At 37.4% G+C, this 15,539-nt stretch overlaps 1 protein-coding gene across 1 annotated transcript; it reads right to left on the bottom strand.

Annotated features, from left to right (window-relative positions):
• Positions 1–8,846: 8,846 nt before the first annotated feature.
• On the bottom strand, positions 8,847–14,259 carry LOC134202824 (uncharacterized; the record flags this gene model as incomplete). The annotated part of the gene is made up of 2 exons (XM_062677811.1): positions 8,847–11,032; positions 14,130–14,259. Coding segments are annotated over 2 exons (2,316 nt in total), but the record flags the coding sequence as incomplete, so codon positions are not given.
• Between the last annotated feature and the right edge of the window lie 1,280 nt (positions 14,260–15,539).

Below are 15,539 nucleotides of genomic sequence, written 5' to 3' on the forward strand. Positions count from 1 at the left end.
TTTTGCCCTCAGATACATTCAATCTTTCCTACAAGCATTCTAAGTACTTAAAACAGTGACCCATTGTCACCCCCATTTTACCCCCATTGTCACCCCCGACGACGGTATTTCTTATTTCTTGATTCTCTTATTTCACTTCTCACTTCCCCCATCTTCCTCCGCAATTTTTATTTATTGCTTTTTATTATTTTTTATTCCTTTCTTTATTTGGTAGGCACTCTGTGTTACTTAAACGCTACTGTGCCAAAATCTACTGTGGTATTCTGCTGCCAGAATCCACACAGAATCTTTTTTAAGGTTTTCCATTATTCATTGTCTTTTTCGTAAGGGCGCTCCCCAATACGCCACCGTATAGGCTGCGCATCCGGCGACTGACGAGGGTTTGGTGGAGGGGCTGGGAATCGAACCCATGGCCATTCGCTTGTAAGTAAAAATAATTGTGTTTCCGCAACTAGTATTCCATTACCATATATACGATTAGTTAGCGTTCAACTACCGAGCCAAGCGGTCGATGTTTTCGAACAAGCGAATCTCGGGAGTCGTTCACAGACTATTCAGTACGTTTTTTGTTGGTTTAATTCACCGTCGCTGCAAGTGTCGCTTTCGCCGCGTCGCATTGTCCGCGCGATGCCGCGTCGCGAAATACGTTTCGCGTCGACTATTCGCAATTCCCAAAATTACTCTCCCATGATGAAATTCATAAATTCATGTGGCTCACGCGCGAGAATGTTCTTCTCCTACAGCCAAGCAGGCGGCTTGAAATTTTAAGGTTTCAAGAAATTCCACGCTTATTAACCGCGAGGTTTCCATTTTACCATTTTTGCATTCGTATATCGTAAGGCTAACACGATGATATTTTTATGCCCAGTGTAGCATCCCTTACATCTTTCGCCTTATTCAAATCTGTTTCACATTAACATCTTGAAATTCAATCCTAGAGAACGATGCCTTAAATTTATTGTTTACATTCCGTTCTCAGTAGGTCATAAAATTCCATTACAAGGTCGCCTCGAACCTTTCTCTTGTTTACACACTTTTGCCTGTTGAATAAGCACAACTGTTTTTAGCCTTCCGCATGGGCGCAGCTATGCTTACGCTGCAGGGTCATATGGTTGTAATTAAATTGTTTTGGAAACATCGCTGGTGGCTTGAGTTTGGGCAAGCATGAGCAAGTAGCCTTTCAGATATATGGTAATCGAAATACACGAGCAGTCGAATACTGAAGCTGAAACAGAGAACGTGACATGTTATGCTATCATCCGAACTCCAAACTTTAGTTGGCATACCGTGACAGAGATCACTGAAACTGTGAATAGTGATAGATTAACTTAGCCACTGAAAAGTGAAATCGAATCAAAGTCGCAAAAGTTGAACTACTATTGGTGAACAAACCTAAGTGGCAGTGCAGTGCACACACGGTGAAACGGATCGAGCAAGTGTTTGTTTCTTTGCCCAACGAAAATTGAACAATCGAAATGGGCTGGTTTAGTGACACATTTATCACCCACAATGAAGTAAGCACCACCGAAATACGTATCGTCGCTGGAACAGCAGTGATTCTGCTAGTAGTGCTGTTGGCGTACCTGTGCTTAAGAATGCATGGCAAATTCACAAACGCAAAAATACAAGATAGAGTGCAACGAGAAATACGACTCAATAATTTGAGCGCTAGTAACGTGGTGTAATGCAGAAATTATGCACGAACATAAAACTCTCAATGTCAAAACTAAACTCTTTGTGTAACGTTAACGAAAACCAACGTACATATAGACAATAGTGCAGTGCGTTAAGTTCAATGAAGACGAGTATTAGACAAAAGTGAAGTGCTGTAGCCAAAGACGAGCTAAATTATTATCAACAACAAGAAACAGGCGAAGGAAGAGCCAATTATGAGTTAATACGCAACGACGAAGATTGAACAGGGATGTGCCAAAATATCATCAACAACAAAGAAACAGGCGAAGGAAGAGCTGATTATGAACGACGAAGATTGGCCAAGGAAGAGTCAAATTGTCATCAACACCCGTGGATTTTGGAGATCGGTGCGCTATGACCCAGCGCTATAGACGACGTTGCTGATGATGTGCTGTACACTGCGAGCGGTAAATTAAGGTACTGTGAATCTTGAAATGTAAATAGTGGATCCAACCTTGAATTGATTACTAGATTATATACCCAAACTAAAAATCATGTGCGATTTCAAGTGTAATGGACATAATAGAATGTAATTTAGCTCAATTAAAAATTATTCAAACGAATTTTAGAAAAGCTCCTAATCGGAAATATCGCAGAAGTACACTACTGAATAAACTTGCGGAAGTTCAAACTCTTAGAAATAATATAAATAATGAATTAATCGCCATTGAAAACACTATTGCTATTGGAACATTTGATCAAATTAGAAAAATAGAAAGGTCGATAACTGGGGAATTGCAGCTTACTATTGAACAAAAATTAGCTAACCTGGGTGATAAACCTGATATAACATTAAAAAGCTTAGGAAAACTTATTGTCATTAGTTATCGGTTAACCAAATCTGCAAAAATGGCAACGCTTATAGAAACAGTCAAGACTGTAACCGCACTTTTGCCTACGTACGATGGCACACCTAGTAAACTGAGAAATTTTTTGGACGCACTTGAAGTCGTCAAACAGATTGCCACAAAAGCAGATCAATTACCGACGGTAATTAACATTGTTTTAACAAAATTGGAAGGGCGAGCAAGACATGCTTTCCCGGCAGCACCTGCAACTATTGATGCAATCATCACCAAACTAAAAGAGGTGTCGTCACCGATTCCTCCCGAGACTATCATTGCCAAATTGTCCTCTTGTAATCAGAGAAATAATATCGCTGCATACACTAAGGAAGTAGAAGAACTAACAATGCAACTTGAAGCGGCGTATATAGCGAAAGAAATTCCTACGGCCGTAGCTCAATCAATGGCTACGAAAGAAGGAATTAAATACTTAACTGCGGGACTGAAAGACGAAAAACTTCCATCATTATTAAAGCGGGCCAGTTTAAATCAATTACAGAAGCAATTAACAAAACTCTTGAAGAGTCTCCTCAGAGCTCAAATGTGGTAACAGTACAGTATGCAAGAAGCCACCCTAGACAATATCAGTCTAGATGGCAAGCATCTGGAAATCAACAGTCCAATCGATTCCATAATTCAAACTACCGTGGTGGACGCTATAATTATCGCACCCAAAATAATCAGCGCTACCATGATCGCCCACAAAATAGTGAAAACCGTGAAAATCGAGATGGCAGAAACGAAAATTTTAACACTCATCGGCGGTATGGTAATAATCAATCTCGTGGGAGCAGAGGTCGAGGTGGACCTCCTCCTCAACGAAACGTGTATGTTTCGAAAACGGCAGAGGGCCTTCGGAAAATCCCCAAGCCGAGGCACGACAAAGCATCAGGAGACAACATTTCCAAACAGGGAGTAAATGTGTTTAACTGTGACTTAAATTACTCCAATTTCGTTCAACTTAGACTAGATATGTGTGAGAAACCTGTAAATTTAACTGTAGACACTGGTGCGGATGTGTCCATAATTAAAGAAAATTTGTTAAATGAATTCCAAAAATATATATTAAACAAAAGTGCACCATTAAAGGGGTGACCGATGGGAAAATTGAAACTATCGGAAGCACGCCCACGAACATAATAATTGATAACACTTCCATACCACATAACTTCCAAGTTGTTACAAAACATTTCCCGATTCAAACAGATGGTATACTTGGAAGGGATTTCTTAGCCAAGCATGGATGCAATATTTGTTTGAAAACTTGGCTTATAACATTTGAAATTGGTCGAAAAAGATTTGAAGTACCAATAGAAGATAAATTTAATGGTAATATAGTTATTCCTTCAAGGTGTCAAGTCATCAAAAAGTTAAAATTATCCCACGTAAAGGAAGATAGTGTAATTCTGTCCAAGCAAATCAGACCAGGAGTGTTCTGCGCCAATACCATAGTTGGTCCTGAGGCACAATATGTAAAATTTGTAAATGTTAATAATAAAGCCGAAGTAATTCCACATAATTTTGACGTTTTGAAAATTGTACCAATCAGAAATTACTCCACATTACCGCTAGATAAACATGAAAATAATGACAACGATAGGGTTCAACAGTTAATGAATGAACTTAATTTACAAAGCTCATTGCCAGAAGTCAAGCGGAAGCTGGGAGACTTATGCGCAAAATTTAATGATATCTTCGCATTGAAAAATGACACACTAACAGCGAATAACTTTATAAACAAAAATTCATTTGGAGAAAAGTAATCCAGTTTATATAAAAATTATAGATTACCGAAGGTTCACAGGCAAGAAATAAATAACCAAGTGAACAAAATGCTTCATGATAAAATTATTCAACCATCCATTTCACCTTTTAATTCACCAATTCTTTTGGTGCCCAAAAAATCCAACACTGACGAAAAGAAATGGCGATTAGTCGTTGATTTTCGTCAGCTCAATAAACAAATAATACCGGATAAATTCCCACTTCCACGCATTGACGAAATCCTAGACCACATTGGACGAGCAAAATATTTTACTACTTTGGATTTAATGTCCGGGTTTCATCAAATTGAGCTCGACAATAAGTCAAAACGATATACAGCCTTCTCCAGTCCTGATGGACATTACGAGTTCAATCGCCTACCATTCGGATTGAACATATCACCTAACAGCTTCCAGAGGATGATGACGATTGCGCTCAGTGGACTACCACCAGAGTGCGCGTTTCTTTACATTGACGATATCATTGTCATGGGTTGTTCCGTCAGTCATCACCTTAAAACCTGGAATGCGTGTTTACCAAACTACGAGAACATAACTTGAAACTTAATCCCTCGAAATGTGTCTTCTTTGCATCAGACGTTACGTATTTGGGTCATCATATTTCTGAAAAAAGGCATCCAACCAGATAGGTCGAAATTCTCCGCAATAGAAAATTATCCCACACCGAAAGATGCAGACGAAGTTCGTCGATTTGTCGCGTTCTGTAACTATTACAGACGATTTATTCAAAATTTTGCAGAGATTGCCTACCCTTTGAACAAACTATTACGGAAAAATGTAAAATTTGATTGGACCTCAGAATGCCAACTTGCATTCGATTCTCTGAAAAAGAAATTAGTATCACCTACCATACTACAATTTCCTAATTTTAAAGAACATTTTACCCTGATAACCGACGCTTCGAAAATTGCATGTGGTGCAGTCCTTACTCAAAAGTATGATAATATTGACTTACCAATTGCGTTTGCGAGCAAAGCATTCACAAAAGGTGAAGCCAATAAATCAACTATTGAGCAAGAGCTCACTGCAATTCACTGGGCTATTACTCATTTTCGTCCCTATCTTTACGGTCGTAAATTTACTGTGAAAACAGACCATAGGCCGTTAGTATATTTGTTTTCAATGAAAACCCTTCTTCTAAATTAACCAGAATGAGAGTAGATCTCGAAGAGTTTGATTTCGATGTACAATATGTGCCTGGAAAGACAAACTTTGGAGCTGATGCTCTGTCTAGAATCAAAGTTGATACCGAAGTCTTGAAAGACATGTCTGTTCTTATGGTACAAACAAGAGCAGCAGCAAAGAAAAATGAAAATAATACCGATAATGACATACAAGTGAATTCCGGCAATGAAGAGACTGATCACCTCAACATCCGAGAGTCACTCAACTACTATGAAACATACAACCTTCCTAAATTAGTCATTGAGCGCTCAGCCACACGAGATGGCATTTTAATCAACATAATGGATAAAAGCTATAAAGGGAGTTGACTCAAGCGTCAATCATCCACACAAAGCTATCCGAAGTAAATGAGAATCTAAGTAAAATCGTGAAACAAATTGAAGCAATTGCAAATAAGCTGAAGGTAAAGTTGTTAGCTCTAGCGTTGACTAACGAAATCTTCCGAATAACTGATATTCAAACTTTCAAGCAAGCTTGTAACAACGAATTGAAGAATTTAAACATCTTGATTTATCAACCACCACAGTTGGTTGTTAACAAAGATGAAATAGAAAACATAATTAAATCATATCATAATACGTGTATTGGAGGCCATCTTGGTTTAAACAGACTTTATCAAAAGTTAAGGTGCCAATACACATGGAAAAATATGAAGAAATCTATTTTGATTTTGTCAAAACATGTTCAAGTTGTCAGAAAAACAAACACACAGTTAAAACAAACGAAAATTTTGTCCTAACACCCACACCGCATAAACCTTTCTGATTCAATTGCCATGGATACAATTGGACCATTTACAAAATCTAATACAGGAAATAGGTATGCACTTACAATACTATGCGACCTATCCAAATATATAATCATCAAGGCAATACCAAATAAACAAGCAGAAACTTTAGCTAAAGCGTTTGTGGAAAGTTTCGTTTTGATATATGGAACACCTTCAATCATTAGAACGGATCAAGGTACCGAGTATAAAAACGAAATTTTTGACAAAATCGCTGAACTATTACATATGAAGCAATCTTTCTCAACACCTTACCACCCACAGACTATTGGAAGTCTCGAAAGAAATCATCGTTGTCTGGACGAATACATAAGACAGTTTGTCAACGAATCACATAGTGATTAGGACGACTGGTTGCTTTATTATTCATTCTGTTACAATACGACACCACGTCCAGATTTTCATTTTACTCCGTTTGAACTGATTTTCGGTCATCAAGCAGTTCTTCCTCAAAATCTAATTGATCCAAAAGCAATAGAACCAATTTATAATTTAGATCAGTATCAGTTTGAACTTAAACAAAAATTGCAAGCAGCTAGAATTAAAACCAAATATTTAATAGAAAAGGAGAAAAATAAACGAATTCAAAAGCAAGGCATGAATAGTAACCCCATCGAAATTCAAGTAAATGATAAAGGTAATGATTACAAATGAATACCGAAATAAATTAGATGCAGTTTACAAAGGACCATATACAGTGGTTCAAATAAATCATCCAAACGTTAAAATCAAAAATGAAAAATCAGATATACAAGAAGTTCATAAAAATAGATTAATTAAACTTCACTAAAAATAATATCAAAACAGGAAAAATGTTAAAAAAATTAAATAGTTATAGCAATGTTATCTCAAATTCAAGCCAGCAACTTTTATCGGAACGCTCTGGGCATTCCTTCTCAAAAGGGGATGGTGTAGCATCCCTTACATCTTTCGCCTTATTCAAATCTGTTTCACATTAACATCTTGAAATTCAATCCTAGAGAACGAAGCCTTAAATTTATAGTTTACATTCCGTTCTCAGTAGGTCATAAAATTCCATTACAAGGTCGCCTCGAACCTTTCTCTTGTTTACACACTTTTGCCTGTTGAATAAGCACAACTGTTTTAGCCTTCCGCATGGGCGCAGCTAATGCTTACGCTGCAGGGTCATATGGTTGTAATTAAATTGTTTTTGGAAACATCGCTGGTGGCTTGAGTTTGGGCAAGCATGAGCAAGTAGCCTTTCAGATATATGGTAAGCGAAATACACGAGCAGTCGAATACTGAAGCTGAAACAGAGAACGTGACATGTTATGCTATCATCCGAACTCCAAACTTTAGTCCAGGGAAGTCGAGACAATTTCCAAACAGAAAATTGCCTAGATCGGCACCGGGATTCGAACCCAGCCACCCTCATCAAGGTCTTGCTTTATAGCCGCGCATCTTACCGCTAGGCTATAAGGAGTGCCCCCGAATTGCTGATGCACGCAGTTTAAATTAAATTTTTGGAAGTCCAATAAGGCCTTTACAAATATTTAATTAAAAATATGTCCTACTGGTCTCCGAAAGGTCGAGGGTGTTGGCGTTCAGCCAACATGAAGTAAGAATTTCCAAGTTCTTCAATATGACGTATATTAAAAACTTTCTGCAAGATACAATACGCGTTAGGAAATAACCAAACATAACTTTAGTGTAGACTCACGTTTAGGATTCTTACTCCTTCACCCAACGGGTGGTTTTTAGATTTTCTAACAATTCTATATAAGAACCTACCAAAACCTGTATAAGAACTGGGCATATGCGAAATTGTTAGATTGTTATTCAAGTATTGTATAAGAATCTAACAATTTCGCATATGCCCAGTTCTTATACAGGTTTTGGTAGATTCTTATACATAATTGTTAGAAAATCTAACAATCGCCGGTTGGGTGTTCTAATATTCTAACTGCCACTATAAATTCTGTTCTGGACTTTCCACCTGTCCTGCCTGAAATTGTGTTTTTGATTCTATCAGTATCGCAACTATTTAGTAATGTCTAAGTGGGTTTACCTCGTACAAACAATATTCTGTAGGCACAATAGCTCACAAATCTCAAGGGGATGTATCTAACAAGAAGTGGTATTTTAAATAATTTCCAATGGGAATTCAATTTGGCCTTACCCTAATTTTTAAGCAAAAACAATTCAATCAGCCACAATTATGTACATATGTAAGTTAGTTCAATGCTATTTCTGGGAAGAGAATTCACGTATAAATCACATGTCGTGTTTTAGCGGACACTTTTTACCCTATTTAGTTCAGTTTCAATTATTTACTAGATAGAAAATTATAAATATAAAAAGTTTAATTTTTCGTTTAACCGATTCGCATGTGCACCACACTTTTGGCTCAGTTCATACAATCTCTAGAGTTCGATCTTTAATCACAACAAACAGACCGATGCCAGTTGATCTCATCCGAGAGCCAGCCGCATACATTTCTTGCCCTTCAGTTGTCTACCCTGCAGATATCGACGCGCTGACCGAGGGGTCACTACACTCCCCCCCGGGTACGCCTACTGTCTGGCTTACTGATTCGTCGCGTCGAACATCAAGCACGGCTAATTTAGTAGCAGGCCGCTCGTAGATTCCAGTTTGGGTCTGCACTGTAGCTGATCTCACCTGATCGTCTCTACTTTTTTTAACTGATATGATACGTCCCAGTGGCCAACAGTTTCTTGGTAATCCAGGGTCCACTACCACCACAATGTCATTCATTTCAATCGGCTTCACTTTACCAAACCATTTTGTACGCTTAGTAAGCTCCGGCAAAAAGTAACGTACCCATCTACGCCAGAAAAGGTTTGCTTCTGCTTGTGATGCCCGCCATGCCTTTCTAAGCGTTCCAGTACTATCGTCCAGTTGAGTTGCAGGTTTCAATCCACTAGATGACCCCAGCAGAAAATGGTTTGGTGTGAGAACTGGAGCATCAGGGTCTTCGGTAGACACGAATGTCAAAGGACGCGAGTTGACCGTATTTTCGATTTCCGCCAAAGTGTTACGTAGTGATTCGTCCGTCGGATTACGCTGAGGTCTCATTCTCTGCAAGTTAACTTTCACGGAACGTACAAGCCGCTCCCAACTCCCACCCATATGAGGGGAAACAGGAGGAAGGAATTTCCATTCAGTATTAGGGCTCACAATCTCTCTCACAACTTGGTCTTGGTTCATCTCTTTTAACGCCGCTTCAAGTTCTTTGTTTGTTGCTATAAAGTTTGTGCCTCGATCGCTGAAAATTCGTATTGGCACACCTCTCCGCGCCATAAAATTTCTCAAAGCCATGATACACGAGTCAGCGGTCAAAGAGTGCGCAATTTCGACATGAATCGCCCGTATAGTTAAGCAGGTTATGAGCACACCCCATCTTTTCTCGAGCCTTCGTCCAACTGAAACATGCATTGGACCGAAATAATCGACTCCAATGAATGAAAACGGTCTGGTGAATGCCGCAAGTCTTGCAGCTGGTAGATCACCCATCATTGGAGGGGCTGGTATGGCCCGCTGATTCTTGCATCGTTGACAGTTCGTTCTAACACTTTTATAAACCACTCTTATTTTTGGAATCCAGTACACTTGTCTCAGTTCATTCACCACCGTTTCGTGATTGCAGTGGTGGTATCTGACATGATAGTGTTGTACAATGAGTCTTGTAATACAATGATCCTTTGGGAGAATTATCGGGTTTTTAGAATCCATCGTAGCATATTCACAGTTTCCTGTCCTTCCCTGCATCCGTAGAACTCCTTGTACATCCAGAAAGGGAGAGAGGTTAAAAATAGGGCTAGATTTGGGTAATTTCCCAGTTCGAGAGCTATCAAGTATCTGAATCTCGTTAGGGTAGGACGCAAATTGCGCTTGACGATAGAGGTAAACGGATGCTCGTTGTAATTCGTTTGCTGATAACAAACCGTACACGTGTGGTTCACGGTTTATGGTTCTATGAAGATTGTTGAGATATCTGAATATCCAAGCTGTTATGCGAAGAAGTTTCTTCCAAGTACCGTAATTGTTCACGTCGATGATTGGATTAAGCAAAGCTGCGTGGTAGAACAGATGTGCGCGTAACTCCTCCTTTGTACTATCAGCGTTGTGTATAAACTCTTTTGGCCATTTTTCTGAGTCCATCCATAGGAAGGCAGGTCCCTTGAACCATCTGCTGTTGCTGCCCAAATCAGGCTTACGCTGCCACTTTGTTGCATCATCCGCAACGTTATCTTTGGTTCCAACCCATCTCCAGTTTTTAATTACAGTAGTTTCGAGTAGTTCGCTCACACGGAATGCCACAAACTGCGAGTAGCGTCTATGATCCGAACGAATCCAGCACAGAACATCCCGCGAATCCGTCCAGTAAATGCGTTCGTCAATTTTGTGTGAGAGGGAATTTGATACTGTCTCCGCTAATCTAGCACCAATAACCGCTGCTTGGAGTTCCAACCTTGGAATCGAGATGAATCTAAGCGGGGCTACTCTTGCCTTTGCTGTGACGATTGAGCATTCAACGGCACCCTTCTTCTCAAAACGAAGGTATATAACAGCTGCATACCCGTATTCACTGGCGTCAACGAAGGTGTGTAGTTGTACGCTTGTATCTTCTTCTAATCCAATCGTAATACGGTAGCAGCGTGGAATGCTAACAGACTGGACCTGTGGTAAAATTTGCAGCCAGTATTGCCATTTGTCATTGATTACATCTGGAACATCATCGTCCCAGCTAACTTCTGCACGAAAACGTTGGAGATGAGCCCCAATGGATCGAAAATTGCCATTAGAGTACGTAGCATTTCCCGTTTTGTTGGTTTCCTCATTCCGGCTAGTAATGAACTATCGTGTTTCGAAGACAGCTTGTAAGTGATTGTATCGTTCGAGGTACACCACCACATGCCTAATATTTTTCGTTTAACCGATTCGCATGTGCACCTCACTTTTGGCTCAGTTCATACAATCTCTAGAGTTCAATCTTTAATCACAACAAACAGACCGATGTCAGTTGATCTCATCTGAGAACTAGCCGCATACATTTCTTGCCCTTTAGTTGTCTACCCTGCAGATATCGACGCGTTGACTGAGGGGTCACTACAGAGGGTAAGTTGAAGTAGTGCGGGATGATAAAAAAAAATTAAAATGAAAAAAATCAAAAAACTCCTCGGATGTTCTGAAAATCTTAAAAAACATTATTTTTGTACAAAAAAATCCGAGGAGGGCATGGGGTAAGGGAGGTATTTTAGACCACCAGTTCGACGGCTCATATTTTGGTCCACTGACTGCAAATTCCTCTTTGTGGTCCAAAATAAGAGCCCCCGTAAGGGTGGTTTGAAGCCAATCTTTGTTCCCCATTGAGTGCAAGAAACAGGCAATCATGAAGTCTTTACTTTCAGCAATTCTACTGATGTTTTAATCCGTTCTGGACTTTGGCAATTTCCATACAAAGCTCTAGAAATACCCATGATGCTGCAATGTTACATTAGACTGGTCCAGCTTAGTATGGGGAGAAAAAAATGTTGTCGAATGCCATGGGGTACCCCCCAGGATTGTGTCTATTGGTGAGAAAATCAATCTCTCAAAATTTCAGCTCAATCGCTTGTTGCATAAGCTGGCGCATTTGATTTGAAGTTTGTATAGGGATTTCAGTCAAAATATATAGAAAAATACACCTTCGACACTCATTCTATCTGGAAATTGGTTCTGATTGCTCGAATGAGCTCAGAAGGCAAGCCTCGTTTGATAAACGTACAACTCGTGCTGAAAAATCATCTTTTTGCAACTAGTTGCAAAAACTACTATATTCATACTTTCGGTGAGATTCAGATTGTAGTTTGAATGTGAAATATTGCACATTTTGTTTTCCATAAGGCCTTCTTCATGCTCGCTTAATTCTTGAATGGTGCTTACTCAATACTCATACGCTTAAACCTGGTTTAAGGTTTAAGTGGATGTGAAGGCCTTTAGTAAGAAAGAGACGCCCAGAAAAGACTTCGTCAAGGGCGCTAGGAATCCACGACTTTGCCTGCTAGACAAAGTTATCAGTATAACTATTTCTTATCACGAACACTTAAACAATCCTGACGTACTAAAACTTGCAATAAATCCGACGCATTTTCGCTAAGAATAGGATAACCCAAAAATTAAGTAAAAGATGCTTTTCGTTTTCTGTTAAACATTTCCAATAAAACACTGAAGACGTTTTCTAGAAGAAAATTTAAAAAATGTTTGTCGACTCGGATTGGGGTCACATAAATAGTAGGCGTCAATATAAAAAAACTGGTAGGGGAAGTGTACCGGTTTTGGCCGCCTAAGTGCCTAATTTGGCCAGCACTGAAAAATGCATATTTTCCAAAAAATTTCGATCAGTTTCAACAGCAAAGAAAGATAAGGGATATATCTCCTGTTAGAGCCAATAATACCCTCCAAAAATGTTTTACTTTTGGAGTTATTCGAGAAACTGGCCAAATTAGGAACATGGCCAAAACTGGTACAGTTACCCTAACCAAATTTAAAATCAGCCCCTATGATTTTTCTCATCGGCGCAGCCGAAAATTTGAGTAATTTGAAGTACTAGCTAGTTTTTGATGGCGAAAACTATGTAAATTAACGAAACGGAATCAAAAAATCAGATTTCGCCATGCTCAAATTCCGCGGAATTTCGTTTCGAACCACCTGAAACGAAATTTTTCGAAATACCGCAAATGATTAATAAAGAAGAGTAACTCACCAAAAACATTCTAAGAAAATGTTACATACTTGAAGTTATTTGCTGCTGGAAAACACAGTATCGATAAAAATACTTTGACCACAATTTCCTTCCAGATTCTCTTTGTACACGGTATGCTTGAGAAGTTGTTGGATGATGTTTGCTCTGCAAAGGAATGTTGTGATATTCATTGAGTAGGTGCTTATTGTCAGAAACATTTAAACTACCATTGTTTGTATTGTTAGATCATTTTTTTTTACGCTTGAGAATAAATTATTTTACTAATAGAGTGCGTGATTTCTCTTGTTTCGGACTGCAGAACGATGACGCGATCGGCCGAAATATTTGTTCTGCATTGCGCGGCCGGTAATAAAAATCAGCTCAGTGCGTGATTTCTCTTATTTCGGACTGCAGAACGATCGCGCGATCGGCCGAAGTATTTGTTCTGCATTGTGCGGCCGGTAATAAGAGTAGCTCACAGCAAAAAAATATTAATATGCCGTGACGTATTTTCGTGGAACGTACATGAAAAACGCACGTAAAAACGATTTTTATGTAATATTGTCCAATATTGACGCTTTATCGCATTCCTCGACGCAGCATTCAATCGAGAAAATTATTTTTGCAGTTAGGTCGATCGGACGCTAAATTACCTACCAAATTGATTAATAACGCGAAACTAGCGTAATATTACAACCAACATCAGTCATAGCGCTTCACAAAGCATGCTGTAAAATGTCAACAAAGCAAGCTCTTCTGCCGGCAGTCAGACTAATTTTCATTCCATTCTGCTCGCATCGAAAAACGATGATTATTCAAATAACATTAGTTTAATTGCTTTTCAAAACCAAAAGTAAATTATATAAAACTGTGTTTCAGACCTGGTATTTGTGAGAAAATCTGTTGTAGGTAAGTTTAGTATGCAGTTTTATTTGTACCCAGCCGGCGCAAAACATCACATCTTTTTACAGAAATACGAATAACGAAAAGGATGCTATGGAGCCGTAAAGTGCTTTGTTGATACCTACGAGGAATGATACCAGGTACCAAAGTTTCTGATACTTTTTTCGATCGCCTGATAAATAATTGGGGCATGTTTTTCAGTTTCATCATCGTACACGACTAACCGGCCCAGTGTCCGATCTCTTTCCAATAAGACTTCAGACTTTCCTGCAGATCCAAACTACCAAGGTTCGATTCTGGATGAGTATGCCTGTTGAGGTATCGTAAAAGATCAACCAGGAGCAGGAAGCAGTACTGAATGGTGAATGAATTATTTATTATATGTTGCAGGCAAATTTTGCAACAAAACAAAATTGACAGGATCATGCTTCGACCTACTATTTGATGGAGTCCGGTACAAGAGCAATCTGGCGGAATGGGATTCACGGAAGTAGTTACGAAACAAAGGTTACATGCGAGTAGTTGAACAATGCAGTCACGGCCTGATCAGCATTCTATAGTCGTGTCATCAAGGAAACACAAGACGTATGTAATAAAAAAAAAATAAATTTTGAAGTAAAAAAATGAGACATTGATGTCTTAAAATCTTAAAATCATAAAATCTTAAAATCTTAAAGTCTTAAAGTCTTAAAATCTTAAAATCTTAAAATCTTAAAATCTTAAAATCTTAAAATCTTAAAATCTTAAAATCTTAAAATCTTAAAATCTTAAAATCTTAAAATCTTAAAATCTTAAAATCTTAAAATCTTAAAATCTTAAAATCTTAAAATCTTAAAATCTTAAAATCTTAAAATCTTAAAATCTTAAAATCTTAAAATCTTAAAATCTTAAAATCTTAAAATCTTAAAATCTTAAAATCTTAAAATCTTAAAATCTTAAAATCTTAAAATCTTAAAATCTTAAAATCTTAAAATCTTAAAATCTTAAAATCTTAAAATCTTAAAATCTTAAAATCTTAAAATCTTAAAATCTTAAAATCTTAAAATCTTAATAAAATAAAAAAATTAAAACTTCGAAATTTAAAAATTTGATTCAAAATTTCAATGCTTAAAAATTTAGAAATTTCAAAATCTAAAACTTTGAAATTTTAAAATTTTAAAAATTTTAATGTTTTAAAACTTAAAAGTCAAACATTTAAATTTTTTTTAATTTTCAAATTTTCAAATTCAAAGGTCTGAAAATTTTAAAATTTCAAAGTTTAATAAGTTAAAAATTTAAAATTTAAAAAAAATAAAAATTTAAAAGAAGAAATAGAAGAAAATTTAAAAAATTTAAAGTTTGAAAATTCAAAATTAAAAAATTAAAAAATTAAAAATTTAAAATCTTAAAAATTTAAAATTTAAATGTTTAAAAATAAAATTTAAACTTGAAACAATTTGAATTTAAGAATTTTGTAGATTTAAAATTTTAAAATTTTAAAATATTAAAGCTTGAAAAAAAAAATTTATTTCTGGCAAAACAATACCAACTTTCTGGCGGAATAACTGGATAATTTTCTAAAGGAATTTCTTTAGGAATATGCAGAGGAATTCCTAAAGATTCCTAAACGATTTTCTGAGAGAATGTTTAATGGA

Source organism: Armigeres subalbatus, unplaced genomic scaffold (genome assembly GCF_024139115.2).
Source record: "Armigeres subalbatus isolate Guangzhou_Male unplaced genomic scaffold, GZ_Asu_2 Contig1446, whole genome shotgun sequence".
NCBI lineage: Eukaryota > Metazoa > Arthropoda > Insecta > Diptera > Culicidae > Armigeres > Armigeres subalbatus.